Source organism: Hyla sarda, chromosome 4 (genome assembly GCF_029499605.1).
Source record: "Hyla sarda isolate aHylSar1 chromosome 4, aHylSar1.hap1, whole genome shotgun sequence".
Lineage (NCBI taxonomy): Eukaryota > Metazoa > Chordata > Amphibia > Anura > Hylidae > Hyla > Hyla sarda.
Window position 1 is genome coordinate 402,525,716 of NC_079192.1, and position 18,989 is coordinate 402,544,704.

Genomic DNA, 18,989 nt, shown 5'->3' on the forward strand with positions numbered 1-18,989 from the left:
TTTATATGCAGTTTTTGGTCAAGGGAGTGTCACATGCAGCAAACAAAAGAAAGAATCAGGTGAGGCAAACAGACAAATACAATAAAAGAAAAAAAAGAGGAGTATTTGTCTAGCATTGCAAATGGTTCGCGGTCTTGTAATGATGCTGTGAGACGCACCATACAAGCTAGCAAGGAAGGGGGAAGGGGTCGGGGGAGTAAAGGGAAGCTGCCTATCTCTGGCAACACTACATGATTGAGTGAACGACACATTTGACAAGTTCTAGATTAGATAAGGCTGCAACGAGGCTCTTTTTGAGTTTTTTTAGCGTTTCATATCGGCATATATGGTATTTTTGAAAAATTATTCATAAAACATCAGTTTTAAGACAAGACAGGCAATCAGGGACCATCACCAGAAAGCAGAGTAATTCAGAACGAAAAATTATATAAGATTAAAAAAATAATAATAATAATAATTAAAACGCAATGAAACCAAAAAACAAACTTTTTTTCAATTTAAAAACAGGAAACCAAAAACAGAAGAGGGAGGGGGAGGGGTAGACACAGGGATCAAATGTGACTGACAACAGGAATACATGGATAAAACATTATTCATTGACAAGATTAAAAAAAACATCATGGTTTTCGCCTTCAATGGCGCTGCAGGAGAAATAAACGTCATGCTCAGATGTATATTTTTGGAACGTCTTACACAAAGTCGATGTCGTTCCGGTTGAAAACATACTTTTTTTGGCAGTTAAATAAAAAAACTGTTTATTTTATAATATAAAGCACTATTTCATGCACATTATACATAAAAGTGGCACAAGTTCTGAGGAACAAAAAACCCAAAAGGGTTAAATACTAAACACAAAAACACATGAAACAATGAACACATTCAAGATTAACTAAAAAGTTTCTTCAACATTTATATGACCCCATTAACCCCTATATCCCATGATCCTTTGCCAGTGGTAAACAGAGTATGATTGAATATGAAAATTTACCTTCACGTTCTTACTTTACCAGAATATTTTTTATCCAGATTTTTTTAAGCATTATGAGGATCTTTAGAACTCTTAGAATTCTTATCCATTACCTTTATTCAAAAACATTATAGACATGTCAGGATCTCTGTTGGAGTGCTGTTTTTGGCCTTGAATCATATGAGACAGACTGGTTGCTAGGGACACACTGCATAGCAACCACATACAAAAGACTGTAGCTTTTTAAGGTACCCATACACATTAGATTTAAACCAAAACAATCGTCCTTTGGACCATATTTCACAATGAACAATCAATTTAGTTAACTGACGAAACATTGTTATCGTCTGGACAGAAAAGTCTGTCTTTGATACTTTCCTACAATAGTTAGTTAAAAGATCTTCCAGATCATTCTGGAAAGATTTTTTTGTCCCCCATGACCTTTTAGGAAAGAGTGTTTTTGGAACGTTTCCAGAAAGATAGTTGGTTCTTCACCCAGTGTCATTGATCACGCATGGCCAGTATTAACAATCTTAACGGCCATTATAAACTAAAATGTGTATGGTGGTCAGGTCTGTGAAATTTTTTATTGGCCGATCGCTCACTAAATGGTCATTCAACTATGAAAATACTTCTATCTAATGTGTATGATTACCATTAGGCTAAGTATCCCAAGTCTGTTACAAATTAATTAGCAGTACGGCTCCTTGGGGGAGGGTCCAAAGTAGAGAACTACCCTCTAGGACATCCATATGTCCTAATAAGGCATATGGACAGGGATTTCTTCATGACACAATTCCTTTTAAAGGGGGTGTCCAGACTTGTCATATAGCAGTGGTCTCCAACCTGTGGCTTCACAGCTATTACAGAGTCACAGATTGCCCAGAAAATGTAATCTTGCTAGAGCTGGAGAGCCACAGGTTGCAGACCACTGTTATGTAGACAGCCAAGAGCTTGGACCACCACCACGAATTGCCAAAAACTGCACAACTGTGAAGAGTCCGCTCATTCCCTAACCAATGCATAGTTTTCTACAAGCAGAATGGCACCTACTGGAGGCAACATTGAACTCAATGGTCTTCTCTTTAGATTCCCCATGGTGGCTCTGTAAGGGTATGGATTGTAGTTTTGGTAATCGGTGGTGGCTCAAGGTCATGGGCTCGATGGAACAAGAAACAAAGCTCTCCATAGGGTAAAACAAAATTACACCAGATGTGGGGAAATCGTAAAATAACCGCTCACCCTGGGAGGTTGTGTAAGCTTATGGGGTGGTCGTATGCTGCCCTTCGGCTGGACTTTAGAGGAAAACAAGTGGAGGTGGACTTCAGTGGATACTGCCGGCTCACCGCTGCGCTGACGGACCCAGATGGGTCCGTCAGCGCCGCGGTGAGCCGGCAGTATCCATTGAAGTCCACCTCCACCTGTTTTCCTCTATGGATTCGATGGGGCATTCTGATAGGTCTCAGGAGCACTCATTAGAAGTGGCTTTCTGATATGAATTATCAGACGACCACTACTGGGTGGGTTTCCCCTTAAAAATATGATGAAAAATGTAGATGCTATTCTTAAACTGAACTGAAAAAGACTGCGTGTCTGCAAAAGGAACAAACACAAGTTAAAGTTAATAGCCTCAAGGTCATTAATCACAACATTCTAGCTCCACCGTCTGATATAATTGAATTCCTTTAAGCCTAGGTCAGTTTAAATGCAGAGTCTTTACTCGGCTGAAGGATATTACATATACAGTTTAGGAGATTTGGAACTGTCAAAATATAATTGTGTATCACATCATCAGAAACCTGAAGCAAGTGCAAAGGAAAGGAAAAAACAAAAAACCTTTGTACTGTGTAAATACGGTTCATGGTGGAGGCGACAAGGAGACACTGGAGAGGTGCTGAGGGACTAATCTTCTATTGGTGAAGACTCCATTCTCCTCCCGCATATGTTCTAGTCTCTGATGATGTGCAAATTGGAATTTGGGATATTAAAAGCAATGGGAACAGTGTGTGAATTTCCAGAAACTATTGTTACAATTTGGAAAACTATTAAAACTCCGCCTCCATAGGGGCGTGTGATGCTGGATGATCAAAATCTTGGGCGTGCAGAGATCCACTAACGCTGTAGCTTTTATTTTTGACTATAAAGGATCAGTAGTTTGTGATTATTTTCATAGTCCAACAGATGTTAGGAACCGTCCATAAGGGACCAAGTCCTAGTTGGTTTCGTTCCCTTGGTTGTATTGAATTCGGCTCTTCTGGAAGCTGTTTGGGTAGCAAACAAGAGTGTAGGGAATAGGCCTATGGGTAACAAAAAATGGGTACGAAGGAGAAACCATAGCCCTCCAGTCCGCAGGGTAAATCCTAGAACCGTACATGGGGCAAATGTATTCCATCAAAATTTAGCTTGAAGATCTTTGAGGAAGCCAAAGTGTATGATGGCCCAAGAAAAACAGGTCCCAGGTGACAAACTGACACCAATGTAAATTTTTACAAAACAAAAAGTATAAAGGGCTAGTCAGTTGACAGGGTACTACAATATCTGTTTTTGTCAGCATTGATCCTCCCACTAACATGGACATTTTGCTTTTCCTATTAAAGGGGTACTCCGATGAAAAACTATTTTTTTCATATCAACTGGATCCAGAAAAGTTAAACAGATTAGTAAATTACTTCTATTAAAAAAAAAAAAAAATCTAAATCCATCCAGTACTTATCAGCTGCTGCATGCTCCACAGGAAGTTGTGTAGTTATTTCCAGTCTGATCACAGTGCTCTCTGCTGACATCTCTGTCCGTGTCAGGAACTGTTCAGAGTAGGAGCTAATCCCCAAAGCAAACCTCTCCTGTTGTGGACAGTTCCTGACACGGACAGAGGTGTCAGCAGAGAGCACTGTGGTCAGACTGGAAATAACTACATAACTTCCTGTGGAGCATACAGCAGCTGATAAGTACTGGAAGGATTAAGATTTTTTTAATAGAAGTTAATTACAAATCTGTAGAACTTTCTGGCACCAGTTGATTTGAAAAAAATTGTCTTTCACTAGAGTACCCCTTTAAAGCGGTAGTCCAGTGCTGAAAAACTTATCCCCTAAGGATAGGGGATAAGTTTCAGATCGCGTTTACGACCACTGGGGCCCCCCGTGATCTCCTGTAGGGGTCTCCTATTATGGTGTATAAATTTTGTTTTCCCAAGAACAGCAGGGTCTTGTGCTTTTTTTCCCCTTGCCCATTCCTTTACTTGAGGACAATAGAGTCCCCAGTAAGAGGAGTCTGCATGGTGTGTCTCTATGCTATGTATGCCTTTGTCTATCCATGTCTCCCATATCTATACATCTCTTCCCTTCCCTGTATTTTCCTATGGCTCCATTGTTCTACGTCTACATTGGTTTGTCTTCACATTGACCTAATACTATCTTCACACCTGCTGCTCCAGATCTACCATCTATTCGTGTATTTGATATCTACCCATTTAGCAAAAGGACTGGAATGCTTGATTGGGGTTGAGATCAAAGTCAAATATGTTAGGCCGCTTTCACCCTATAAAATGTATCCGTTTTAAAGATCCATTTGATGTTCCGTTATGAAAACCCTGAAAACCGGTCGTTACAAAATCCCATACGGTCGTTAGAAAATCCCATTATAGTCTATGGGATTTTTACATTATCCGTTTTAACCCGTTATTAATAACGGATGTTATTTTGTGACGGGAGAATGAACGGAAGAAATAGTGCATGCTACAGGCTATAACGGGTTAAAACAGATAGGAATCGACCGATTATCGGTTTGGCCGATATTATCGGCCGATATTCACGATTTTGGACATTATCGGCAATTACCAGAGAATAGGGGGGGGGGAGGGTTTGGACTCAGGAGGACCCCAGGACAGGCAGGGGGAGAGAAGCGGGTGGCGGCGGCGGCGGTCTCTGGCCCCGCAAAAGCCGCTGCAGTTCATTGATTTAAAGCGCCCGCTTTAAATCAATGATCTGTAGCCACTTCTTCTGGGCCGGGGGGGGGGGGGGGGGGTCGGGGGTGGTGGGGTGGGTGCGGTGTGTGTGGAGAAATAGCCGATAACTTATACCGGAATATCGGTATAAGTTATTGGTTATCAGCCTGAAAGGCCACAGATTATCGATCCCTAAAAACAGATAATAGAAAATCCCATTATAGTCTATGGGATTTTTACAACGGCTGTATGGGATTTTGTAACGGCCGGCTTTCAGGGTTTTCATAACGGAACATCAAACGGATCTTTAAAGAATTTTATAGTGTGAAAGCAGCCTAACAAAGTCTAAGACACTGCCAAAGTAAATTGCTTAAGGGGGTCCGCCCCTAGATATCTTATCACCTATTCAAAGGATAGGGGATAAGATGTCTGATCGCGGGGGTCCCTCTGCTGGGACCGGCACGATCTCTGTGCAGCACCCGGCGTTCGTTTAGAACGCTGGGTACAGGTGGCGGGGGTCGTTACATCACGGCCACGCCCCCTCAATGCAAGTCTTGCAAGACTTGCATTGAGGGGGCGTGATGTGACATCACGAGGGGGCGTGGCCGTGGCCGTTCCAAGCAGCGGCGGAATTCCCTTTTAAAGACTTGAGCATGCAGGTCTTCCTCAAGCTAAAGCTAGTGGTGCCTTGGACTTTTTTGCACATCTAGTCATCCATTGATGCATCTCATATCTATCCATGTAACTGGGTGGAAGAGCTTTATTTTCACCCCCTGCACATAACTCCGCACCTCACTAATGACATTCATTCTGGGAAAGCAGAAAGCTGTGTGTTTACCGGACCCGGAATTACAATGCTCCACGGGAGAATTAGAAGATAAAGTCATTAAGGACCCACAAGTCGCTTTCCCAAGTGACTAGAACTTGGATGGGAAGCAAAGATTTCATTCTTATAAATTATGTAAAATTCATTATTCCCAATGTAGTTGAAATCTAAATGAAATGTGTGCCAAGTGTGTTCATCATGGAAACCAGATATATTTCATAAAGGGAGCCTGGCATCATTTTTATGCTGCTTGAACCACATGTTATACTACATTTGCCCTGTTGGGAAAATGAGAACCTAAAAACAACTACCAGAGGATCAGGAGCACCATGAAAGCTCTCACAAGTCTTACTCTCTCACATTATACTGATAAGTTTCCTTGTTACATTGATGTATGATTCACTCTAGCTATAACGCCAGATGGGAATAAGTCTCCAAGTCCCCGCGGCAGTCCCTCCCCATCCCACTGGCCTTGATTGACAGATAAAACCACCTAATGTCTTACAGATCAGTTTCTGGCCTACAATATAATTATTAAAATGGTTACATGTAATACTACATTTGTCCTGTAGTGGCCAGTGCAGGGAAAATGAGAACCTAATAACAACTATTAGATAGAGAGCACCATGAAAGCTCTCACAGTAAAGTGGTCGTCTGAGCTTAGACAACGACTGTTGCAGTCTTTTGTAAAAAAATTTGAACTATGACCTTATTTGGTTGTTTAGGAAACCCCTTCCACATGTATGTAAAGAATTAAAACAATAATAAAAAAAATATTGCAGTCAGTGCTTTCCTGTAAAACGGTGGTCTGGGCTTTTTGTAAAGATAACAATAGTCTAAAAGAAATCACGTATGCTATGTTATTCGCATTGTTAAAACCCCGGTGGGAACTTACCGATACACGTTCTACCGTCTGAGTGAAGGGCATATTTCTGGTGGCAGCCACACACAGGGCCGGTGTCCATGTCTTCGCAGGTGTGCTGACAGCCTCCATTCCCGTAATTACAGGTTACTATTCAGACCCAAAAATACATGTGCAAACATAAACAGAAATGTTAATACCATATAAGTAGCTTCTAATGAGAGAAGAGAACAAACTGATTTCCCAAGTACAACTTGTTTTCCCTTTCGCAGGGATCATTATCCAGTAATACAAGAAAAAAAGATGCATGGGTTGTGCCATATGGGCAGGGATTTCTGTCTATAGACTTGGTCAAACTTTTTGAGAAGGAAACAAATTTGGGTTTTGACAGTTTGCTGCTGCAGTGTTTTTAGATCTTTTAGTTAGATGTTTTTATGGTTATTTAAGTACAGTTATAAGAATGTCACAAAAAAGGTAAAAACTATTATTGACCAATACATCAAGTTTATGCAAAGACTGAAAATTTTCAATGTTGTCCCATCTTTTTCAAGACATCTTCAATTAGCTCTTGTATTCTCAATATCATCTTCTGGGCCCAATCCGGAATGGTAACATCCCATTCTTGCCTAATCACTGCTTGAAGTTTATCACAATTTCTAGGTTATTGTTTGTTCACCTGTTTTTGTGGATTGGCCATGGGTTCTTAAAGGGTTACACCGCTACCCAGCGTCTGGAAAATTGAGTTCCGAACACTGTGTGCGGGCTTTCGTGTTCACACCCGCCCCCTCGTGACATCACGCCACGTCATGGGACGTCCAGTCCCGCCCCCTCAATGCAATTCTATGGGAGGGGGCGCAACGGCCATCGCGCCACCTTCCCATAGACTTTCATTGAGGGGGGCAGGCCGTGACATCACGAGGGGGCGGGCGTGAACACGGAAGCCCGCACACAGCGTTCGGGACTCAATGTTCCGGACGCTGGGGAGCGGAGTAACCCTTTAATGGAGTTTAGCTCTGGGAAGTTTTCTGATCATGGACCCAGAATTGGAATGTTTTAGGCCTCGTTCACATTACCATCTGCCTAATGTCCATTATCAATCAGTTTGATCATTTTTCAAACCGGTTGCAAGCGGTTGAAAAAAAATCCCATTGATGTTAGTGGTACTTTCTTACAATCCTTTATCACCCGTTTGCTTCCTGTTCGTTTTTTTTTTTTTTTTTTTTTTTTTTACGGGGAAAAGATGTTGCATGCAGTATTGTTTCTCCCATCAAAAATAAAGGAAAAGGAACGGATATCATAAATTTATGGTTAACGGATTGAAAACGGATGAGCCTTTAATGTCTCCGTTTGTACCAGTTTTTTCCAATTCGTTTTTGATCCGTTATTACTTCTGGACATGCTCAGAAGAGGTGTAAGGAACCAGGAAGTAGCCAGACAATAATAAAAATGGAAAATAAACTGATTAAAAACCGATGCAACAGGATGCCACTTAATAGCTTTCTTTTGCATCAGTTTGGTGGTATGGTCCATTTAGCAGCAATGACGGAGAATTGCAGGACGGGAGGCAACAGTCATGTGAACCTAGCCTTAGTTACCGAGACACTTAGTAATCACTTTTGCCTTGTGACATGGTCTCCCCCATGCTGGAAGAAGCATTGTTCATCACAAAATGGCTCCTGAATCATTGGGACAATGTTTAGGTACCATTCTTTATTCATGGCAGTGTTCTTAAAATTGTGCGTTAGCCCACTCCCTTGGAAGAAAAGCCACCCCACACATGAATGGTCTCAGAAAGCTTTACTGTTGACATGACACAGGACTCATGGTAACGTCACCTTTTCTTCTTCGGACAATCGTTCTTCCAGATGTCCCAAAGAGTCTGAAGGGGCTTAATCAGAGAAAATAACTTCACCACAGTCCTTTGCAGTCCGACCCCTATACTTCCTGCACAATGTAAGTCTGTCCTTGATGTTTTTCTTGTAGAGAAGTGGTTTCTTTGCTGCCTTTGACACCAGGTGCCTCCAAAAGCCTTCATCTCACTTTGCGTGTAGAAGCACTGACACCTGTCTGCTACCATTCCTGAGCAAGCTCTCTGCTGGTGCGGAACCCTTCTCGTAGCTGGATTCTATTTAGGAGATGGTCCTGGAACTTGATGGTATCTAACCGTCTTACAAAAGAGACTTCTACCCAACGATCCAGGAGCAATTTGGTGATATTTTGTCAAGGATGATGGAGGCTACGTCACAAGGCAAAAGTGCATAAGTGTCTTGGGTCCATGGCCAGGAAACTACCAAGATCTTAATTCCACTGAGAACCTGTGGCCAATCCTCAAAAAGCAGGTGGACAAACAATAACACAGAAATTGTGATAAATTCCGAGCAATGGATAGGCAAGAATGGGTGGTCATCAGTCAAGATTTCGGCTAAAAGCTGATATCCGGAATGTCAGTACGAATAGCAAAAGTCTTGAAACTGAAAAAGGGTCAGCACTAGAAATATTAAGTCTTTGCATGAATTTGACGCATTTATTAAAAACATTTTACATTTGTGAAATGTTGGTGGTAGGTAGTAAGTGGGTACAATTTTGTCCACTACCATTTGGCTAGATAAGGATGTGGAAATCCATGAAAGTCCATTTCTAATGTAGCTTTGCTTCGACAACAGTCCTAACCGTAACCATCAGTTGTACTCCAGTAGGTCTGAATGAAAACTACTGTAGTGAGACTTGAGATGGGAAACTTTGCACGACTTGTCGTGCAAAGTTTCCCATCTCAAGTCTCACTACAGTAGTTTTCATTCAGACCTACTGGAGTACAACTGATAGCAATGGTTAGGATTGTCGTCAAATTGTACAATAGACTTATCATGCAATCCTTGTCCTAGTTTTGGGTCTCGCCACCGGTTGGAATTGCCTACCCAAAAACCATAGATTGACTATCTCTGGGCTGGGGCTTAGGCTACATGAGAAGTCTCACCACAAATTTCCAAATTCGAAGCCACTTTAGTACAGGACATTGCACAAGTCTTCGAGGGCATTTATGCAAAACAGGCAAGACGTGGTCCACCATTGACCAGTCCCAAAAACATTGTGGAGAACATTTAATAGCAATGTAAGCTGTAAGCCTGTACAACCAACCAAATATCGTTGAATAAACTTTTCGCCCTCATTTTTAGGACACAAACTTAAGATTTTTTTTTAAGGTAGATTATCTTAATGATTATGAACATCAAAAGCTGTATCTCTGGTTAGATCGGTAATTATCAATGACCCGGGGCTTCTTTTCTTGATTCTTCATGTTTATCTGGCATTGTAAGCTTAAACAGTTTAAGACATGGAATTGAATACAAATATAGTTCATTAAAGATGTAGGTGGAGAGCCAAGAATGCATTTCAAAGGCAAAAAAGGCTAAGAGGAACATACATCCAGTGTTCAGAATTATGCTAATAACCTGCAAGCAAGTTGTTGCCTAATTGCATTCTTCTTAACGAGGTCGTCTGGTATAGACACTCCCGGATTGCTAGAAGGGTCCAATAAGCTTTTAACGAAATGTTCCCGTTTCCAGGACCCCTGCACTTGGCAGAAAACCTGACAGGAAGCGTTCAATTTCTCTGCAGCACCACCACAGGTGAAATAAGGCATTACACATTGTAATATCCATTCAAATTAATGAACTGTTTGTGTAATGTAGGAAAGGACAGGTCCTCCAGAACAGGAGATGTTTTTTAGAAGTCCTCTCCAGTCTGGTCAAGAGAAGGATCCTTAACAGGGGACCTATTCTATTGCTTCCTAGTATATGAAAACTGTAATATATATATATATATCTCAATGTATGTGTATATGTATGTATGTGTGTATGTATGTATGTATGTATGTATATGCATGTGTATATGTATGTATATGTATGTGTATATGTATGTATGTGTGTGTATGTATGTATGTATGTGTGTGTGTGTATGTATGTATGTATGTGTGTGTGTGTGTATGTGTGTATGTATGTGTGTGTGTATGTATGTGTATTTATGTGTGTATTATGTATGTATGTGTATGTATGTATGTGTGTGTGTGTATGTATGTATGTGTGTGTGCGTGTACATGTTCCAGCATCAAGTCCAAACGGCTTAAGATACTAACATGAAACTTGGCACACGTTATTTATATGTCAACAACAAACATAGGATATGTGATTTAACCCTTACTCACCCCCATTTGCTGGGGTCTGGGTTTTTGTTTAAAATCCCATACAAGTCTATGGGAAATATATGTTACTGCATAACTTCCAAACGGCTGGAGATATTTCGATAATACTTGGTCACATGTTACTTATATGTCCACTTAAAATATAGGGTAGTTAATTTAACTCTTAACTACCCCCATTTGTGAGCATTGGGGTTTTTGTTTAAAGTCCCATGCAAATCTATGGGAAATGTATGGAAAATACAAGATATGAGGAACGGGATATGAGGAACGGGATATGAGGAACGGGATATGAGGAACGGGATATGAGGAACGGGATATGAGGAACGGGATATGAGGAACGGGATATGAGGTCGAGATAGGAGGACGGGATAGGAGGTCGGCATAGGAGGACGTGATATGAGGTCTAAATAGGAGGTCGAGATAGGAGGTCGAGATATGAGGGCGGGATAGGAGGATGATATAGGAGGTTGAGATAGGAGGTTGAGATATGGGGACGGAATATGACAATATAAGAGGATGGGATATGAAGTCAAAAGCTTCCTCCTTTGTTGCTTATCCTCCTCAACAAGGATTAGGAAGGAAAAACCAGGCAATATATTTGAGTCTAGACTCAACTAGAAGCGATCTATTGCCCTAAACTACCTAAAAGGATTGTTATATGGTCAATAACTGGAAAGAGTGTCCGGTTAAGAAAGCGCTCCATTAAGTTGTCCCAACTTTAGGAACCCACTATTTTATACAAAATGGGACACAATATCCTGTACGGCTATGAATGCCTTGATACAGCAGGAGTTTACATTGATACTGGAAAGAAGAAAGAGAGCATTTGGGTATGTGAAGAAAAAACGTCAGCTACCTACATGTACAGTCCCTCTGGTTCTTTGCAAGTTTGAAGCCTGGACGACACTCACATGCCACTCCCACTCTAGGCGTCTCTCGGCAGATATGGGCGCAGTCGTGGTCTTTGTTCATGCAGTTCATGCCTTCTGTGAAAAAACAGAGGAACACATCAAGGGAAAGACATTCTCGGAAACTTTTGTAATACTTTTAGTTTAAAAACATATTTACTAATACTGTTTAATACTGTACACTGAAGACTAGACAGTCGAAAAAGGCACCAAATTTATTAAAGCGGCTTATCTGGCATTTGGTGCATCTTTAGTTGATATAATGAGTGCAGTCAGATCGCTTCTATAATTAGACCTGTGAAAAATGAAAGACGTGATCTGATTGGTTGCCACGGGTAACTACACCCCTTTTCCTCACAGTTTTTGACAAAGCTCCCCATAGTGATTTTGTCCAAATACTAACCACAATAAAAAAAAATCTTTGTCTAATGTGTACACTTTAAAGGGGTACTCCACTGAACATTTAGTTCCGAACGCTGGGTGCAGGCTGCGGGGTCGTAATGACAAGTTGATTAAAATGATTCTGACTGCGGATCAATATATAATAATACTTATCTTTTTTTCAGCATTAGAAATGGCATATAAATATATATTTGTTACCTTCTCTTAACCTATATATCCAGCTTGCTATCTGCTCGTGACTAAGAAAAAGACCTTGGGATGACGCCAGAAGGACCAAGATCAAACGTCAGAAGACAATATATTTGAAGATTGTATATAAGGACAAGGATCTGGGATTTTCCAGTATGAGAGCGAGAGAGACGCATAAATGAACTTTGGCCAAGAAAGAAATAGATGCTTAAATATGCTAATATATACAGACAAAACTCAAATGACCAATCAAAATATAGCATGATGATTTTGACGTGATAACTAACCTCCCCTTTTTTGTAAAATGTAAAAACAATGTACTTCTGTTTAATAAACAGAACTCCTTGGGGCAGCTCCTTAGCCAGTATGCCGAGAAGGAGATATATACCAACATTCTGTCTGGTGTGTATTCCTTGTGCCGGCACTCAGCAGTATACAGCAGCAGTCACTCACATTTAAAGGCCTCATCCGCACCCATCCTTGACAGTGACATCATGGTCACGTCCCTCATGATGTCACGCCACCCCCCCCCTCAATGCAAGTCTATGGGAGGGGGCGTGGCTGCCCCTCCCATAGACTTGTATTGAGGGGGCGTGAAGTGACGTCATGAGGGGCATGGCCGTGATGTCCCGACCCTCGCAGCCTGCACCCGGCATTCGGAACTAAATGTTCTGGATGCTGGGGCAGTGGAGTACCCCTCTAAACACCAAACTGGTGATTCCCCTAAAATTTTAAAGTATAAAAAGGGAGGACTTCCTAGTAGTCAGAAGTGTATTCAGGTGTATACATGGAGACGAGGGGCCGACATACCAAAATTAACTTTGGGTCTCATTCTGGTGCTGGTTGTCATCTCCTCAAACTTTGGTAGATGTTAGCACCCCCTCATCCCTAATCATCTGTGATAGGAGGACTTGGTAGAGGTTAGCACCCCCTCATCCCTAATCATCTGTGATAGCAGGACTTGGTAGAGGTTAGCACCCCCTCATCCCTAATGATCTGTGATAGCAGGACTTGGTAGAGGTTAGCACCTCTTCACCCCTAATCATCTGTGAAAGGAGGATAGCGGTTTGCACCTTCTTATACTCAACCACCTGAGACCAGATGACTTTGTAGTGGTTTGCCCCTCCTCACCCCTAACCACCCCCTTCTACTTTTAATGATTCTTGGGTTGGTCCTCCACACCCTTGTATATGGTTAAAGTTGGACCTAGGGAATGGTTATCCCTATACAGGTTCTCAACATCCTTTAAAATAAAAGATAAAACCAACCCAGACTGTGCACCCTGTAGGGCTTCTTGGAAACAGGACATGGCAGAAGAGAAGAAAATTAGCTGAGAAGTCATGGACAAACACAACACTTCAAACCCACCAATCCTAACTGGGCCCTTAGGGGCCATTTTCAAAAAACCCATCCCCCAGCTTAACAGGGGCATCTCTATAGGATCAAACGCATGTAGTTACAATGTGACTTTTCTTTAAAGTGAAGGAAAAGGTTTGTAAAACCACATTCAAGTTTTACAAGTAAACTAGCATAAAAAAAAATTGGATAAATTGCATATGCTGTGGGGGATGTAATGCATAGCCTGGAAGGTCAACGATACCTCCAGCACCCCTCCTAATGCCGAATGTATGATAGCATAGATTGTACCGGTCACATGTCACTAGATAAACAAATTAAAGTCTACACAGCAAGTCCATATGGTTCCAATTCCTAAATAAAACAGCCTTGGTAACAATACAATCATCCCCTGCAGATGGGATTGTGATTTTAGGTTCACAGGATACTCCTGCTCTGCGTGCAGGCCAGGAAAAGCACATCTGTCATTACACCTCAGACCAGGGCTTGTCTGGAGGATTAAAAAAAGACATGTGCGGCCCAACCGTATGACTTTATCATGTCAGCACGAGAAGAAAGAGGGTTTGTGGGCCAGCAATTGTCATAGGGGTGAAGCGGGGGTTTAGGTATAAGTATTTTACTACCCACCAAGCCATATTAAAGTTGGTTCCATAATCAAACTGCTCATGGGTGAAAAATACAGGTTAAAAATATTCTGCCAATTCATGTATACAGCTCCTATGCGTCACCATGGTTACAGACTACAAAAAAAACCTTGTGCGCAGTCTGATCCTGATGTCATGTGTTGTTCTTCTCCATCTATGTAGGTTAACAGAAAGACCAAAGGGAGTGGAGTAATAATGCATCAGGGCACATAAAATGTAGGACTTTCTAGACTAGATACAATAATGAAAGTCAAAACACATTTAAACACAACCTAAAAATAACTAAACTTTAGGCCCTTCCCGATATCTGTTGTAGATGTACTGTGCTGTCAGGAAGTGCTTCCCACAATCTTGTGCAGTCATGATGAAGAGCCAAGTCAGCTCGAAACACGTTAATTTCTTCCCGCTGTGCTGTTCGGAGCAAACAGCATAGCGGGAAGAAACCAACGTGTTTCGAGCTGACTTAGCTCTTCATCACGACTGCACAAGGTTGTGGGAAGCACTTCCTGGCAGCGGTGTTACTATCGTGCATGTATGGACTCCCTTTCTTTGAATTTTAATACAATACTGATGCTGTAAATGGAATTTTATCCTTCTGAGAAGTGCTGGTCTTCGCTGCAGCTATTGGTTGCGACCAGAGTTGCAGGCACCTGCAGGGTAAGCCTTCTATTCTTCTGTTTATCCTTCTCACAACCTGCCTCACATGTATGGAAGTGATGGCTCCAGACCTGAGCCAGTGCCATCAGCCGCAGTTGTCAATTGTAACATACTGCTGAAACCGTCGGGAACAGTGATCAAATCTGAACCTGACCGTTTCCCCATTAGATGCCATGGTCAACAGAAACTGACATCTGAACCTGACCGTTCCCCCATTAGATGCCATGGTCAACAGAAACTGTGACATCTGAACCTGACCGTTCCCCCATTAGATGCCATGGTCAACAGAAACTGTGACATCTGAACCCGACCGTTCCCCATTAGATGCCATGGTCAACAGAAACTGTGACATCTGAACCTGACCGTTCCCCCATTAGATGCCATGGTCAACAGAAACTGTGACATCTGAACCCGACAGTTCCCCCATTAGATGCCATGGTCAACAGAAACTGTGACATCTGAACCTGGCCATTCCCCCATTAGATGCCATGGTAAACAGAAAATGTGACATCTGAACCTGGCCATTCCCCCATTAGATGCCATGGTCAACAGAAACTGTGACATCTGAACCTGACCGTTCCCCCCATTAGATGCCATGGTCAACAGAAACTGTGACATCGAGGGTGCCATGGGTCACTCATAAGTTGTCATGACAGCTAGAGACCTAATTACATCCCTGGGGCTGCCATTTTAAGGCTCTGGATAAAAAGTGGATACCCATTTGCCGGACTTCAGCTTTGGTCTTTAAGATGCTTTATCATGTTAAAAACAAAAAGATTGAATAAATATTAAATTGATATTACCATATTCATTAAACCCACCCTATAAAGTGATCATGTTCTTTACCCCCATGGTGCACAATGTGGAGAAAAAATGAGCAAAAAAAATGCAATAAAAAGTAAGACTTAGGGGTCGTTTGCATGAACGGATCCGCAGCGTATTTTACGCTGCGGATCAGTTCATGCGAACGACCCCTAAGTCTTACTTTTATTGCATTTTTTTGTTCATTTTTTCTCCACAGTGTGCACCACGTGGGTAAAGAACATGATCCGCCGATGATGGACCCTACAGTGTGTCTCCATATGTGCCTGCTTGGAGTTGCAATCTGCCGCTAGGAGCAGACACACTGCAATGCGCGAGTCGCTGTGCGCATGCGCAGTGTACTCGCACACATCGCGGCCGCTCACCATGCTCCCTGAGCTAGGCCTGTGTGAGAGTATACTGCGCATGCATGCGACGTCTCGCACATCACAGTGTGTCTGCTCATAGCGGCGGATTGCACATATGGAGACACACTGTACGGTCCATCATCGACGAATCCTCAGCATAAAATACACTGCGGATCCGTCCGTGTGAACGAGCCAAAAAAAAAAAAAACAGACTCCCAAAATGGTGCCAATGAAAATTATTAATCTTTATAAAAAAAACAAAAAAAAAAAACAAGCTTTAATTTAGCTACAGTTATGGCTTTCAGATTTTTATTTTGGTTTATTCTCAGATCTGCTCTAAAATCTGCTTTAATGTTGTTTACTGCATTATTTCCATACATTATATGTATAATGTCCCTTGAAAAACAAGCTCTCATATTATATATACGGAATTTGGAAGATAGGGAAAGTTTAAACTGGCTACAACCTTAATGGGTTAACAGAATCTTTAAAATTACATCACTAGAAAACTAAATAAGGCTCCTCTGTGACATGATTACATAAATCTACTTCCAATTAAAGTAAATTACTGGATTTCAAGGGAAACTCCAGCTGAAATGTTCTTGCCGCTCCCCTCACCCCACCTCATACCTATAGGGAAACAAATGGAAATTTGCTACAGAGTCTGCAACATCTACTGCTGAGTCGTGGACTCCATCATTCTTGGTCCTGACCAGGACCAGGCATACACACCAGTATCCCTTCTACTCAATATGATGGACAACATAGGACTTATTGATAAGTCCACATCTTATTGCAAGGATGAAGACTTCCTCTACATGTTTTAGCCCTATGCCAAATCCTTTAGTGACCCAATGGGTCAGAATAAAAGTCATTTATATCAAATCTTTCAAGCTCTGCGGCAGCTACGGGAAACTTGTCATCACTTTCATGCTGCCCGAACTACGAGTTATGAGGGTGTTCCCTGATGGTTTATTGATTGAAAAATCTCTGCCTATACCCAAACCAAAAGAGAGAAAAATCAACCAAGGCTGGTGACCACCCCGATGACCTGTGGTTCAGCAGTTCCCTTTAAAAGGGTTCTTCCAGGATTTTTTTTTATTTGACTGCGCTACAGAGGCTGTAAAATTAGTGTAGTTCCTAATATAGTGTCTGTACCTCTGTTTGATGATGGATGAGCTCGCAATTCCTATGTGGTTTTTGCCCCAATGTTTATTTTTTTCAGCATACAAAATGAGTGTTGTCTCTGCTTTTCCCAGGTTGCAGTGCAGCCCGAGACATTACATCACTAGTTAATTGTTGAAAGGAGCCTGTCTGCTTCAATGGGTGGGGCGACCACTGGGTGGGGAGATCACTCTCCACAGCTCTGCAGGGAATTGTAGCTCAGCTGTGCTCTGCAAAGGGTGGAGTGACTGATGTGTGGGAGGAAGAAAAGTTCTCTCTTACAAACAGGGAATCCTGGGACTTTTAGTTAGAGGGAGGGCACTCCAACAGGAAATAGCCATTTCGCACACAAAAAACAAAAACAAACAAACAGGTGTATCTTTTGGTGGGTAAACTATTTAAGTCGAATGAAGGCAGAATTGACGTTCAAGTCACTGAGAATTCTAGGTGACAACCTGTTGGAAGCAGCTTAGGTGTCCATTTTGGTTGTCAGCCAACTTTCCCCAAACTAGTAAACCCTGACTTATTTTGATGGAAAGTTGTCCAGGAACTGTATGTATTGGCTTACTCTGTTTTCTAGGGATGTTTTAGTAAAATTTACTTACAGCTGATGGCTCAAACCTATTCTCCCAAGTTTTCAATTGGTCTGCCATTTTCTAAAGCCTCCAGATGAGTGTAGAAACCTTCATCAAGACAGAGTTCACGGGTGCAGATAAACCAAGGAACAGACCATATTTGTCCTCGAGGAAAGACTCCTTTTTTTCCACCCACAACAATGGCAGATTGTGCTATTCTAAAGACGCGGTCCCCATGGAGACGCCATCAATAACATTTTCTGCATCACTTTCCTTAAAGGCGTCCAAAATGCTACAAGCTCTTGGTCAATGTGGGAAAGCAAGAACAATTATCTTGTCTATCCGGACAGCAGAGTAAAGCAGTTTTAGCCTCATCACTGGAAAAATATGTGGAAAGGGGATAGAAGAGGAAAAAAAAAAAAACTTTTTGAAGAAAGTTTTTTCCCCGTCCTTTCTTATTGTGAATAACGTCGTCTCTGGGAGCGCTTTGTAGTTTCTCGATGGTAAAACAAACAATTCACGTGCCTGAAAGGGTCTAGTGTTGCGGCACAAATAGAATGGGCTTGAATGACCGATCTGATGCAATAAGCTTCGGGACATCAAACGGAGTTTTAAAACTTTTATTGTGTTAAGTACAAATCGTCCATTTGCGAGACACTGACAAGTTGTGAACTTCAGCTGCTTCTCACATGTATTATAATGCAGATGGCAACATCTTCTACTAATACAGATGCCTTCTCTAGTGGCTGATTTCCATGAGGTCCTGACTTGAGGTCCTATGGCTGAATAATCCCATTCTGTTGGATCAATGCAGATGTTTTTTGAAGGTAAATCTCCTTTTTGGTCAAACTTGACCACCATTGAGGCCCCCATCTACCTACTATCCTCCTGATCCTCAATGCTAAGATTCCATAGGCCTTAAAGGGGTATGCCGGCCATAGACATCTTATCCCCTATCCAAAGGACCCCCGGGATCTCCATGCAGCACCTGCATTCTATGCCGGGCTGCTGATCCAATCTCGAGAACATCTGTTTCGGGGACTGGAGATGTGGCATCACACCACGCCCCCTTGTGACATCATGTCACCCCCCCCCTCCATTCATGTCTATGGGAGGGGGCGTGGCAGCCCCC

General features: G+C 42.0%; 1 protein-coding gene across 12 annotated transcripts in view; it reads right to left on the reverse strand.

The window, feature by feature from the left end:
* Positions 1 to 18,989, reverse strand: part of SCUBE1 (signal peptide, CUB domain and EGF like domain containing 1) — a 278,625-nt gene that overhangs the window by 92,652 nt on the left and 166,984 nt on the right. For 9 of the 12 annotated variants that reach the window (XM_056517387.1, XM_056517384.1, XM_056517390.1 and 6 more), the window contains 2 exons: positions 11,654 to 11,779; positions 6,629 to 6,745 (listed from right to left, as the gene is read on the reverse strand). In XM_056517387.1, the coding sequence (XP_056373362.1) occupies positions 6,629 to 6,745; positions 11,654 to 11,779 (243 nt within the window). The remainder of the gene's footprint in view (positions 1 to 6,628; positions 6,746 to 11,653; positions 11,780 to 18,989) is intronic. The other 3 variants (XM_056517388.1, XM_056517385.1, XM_056517386.1) reach the window with 2 other exon arrangements.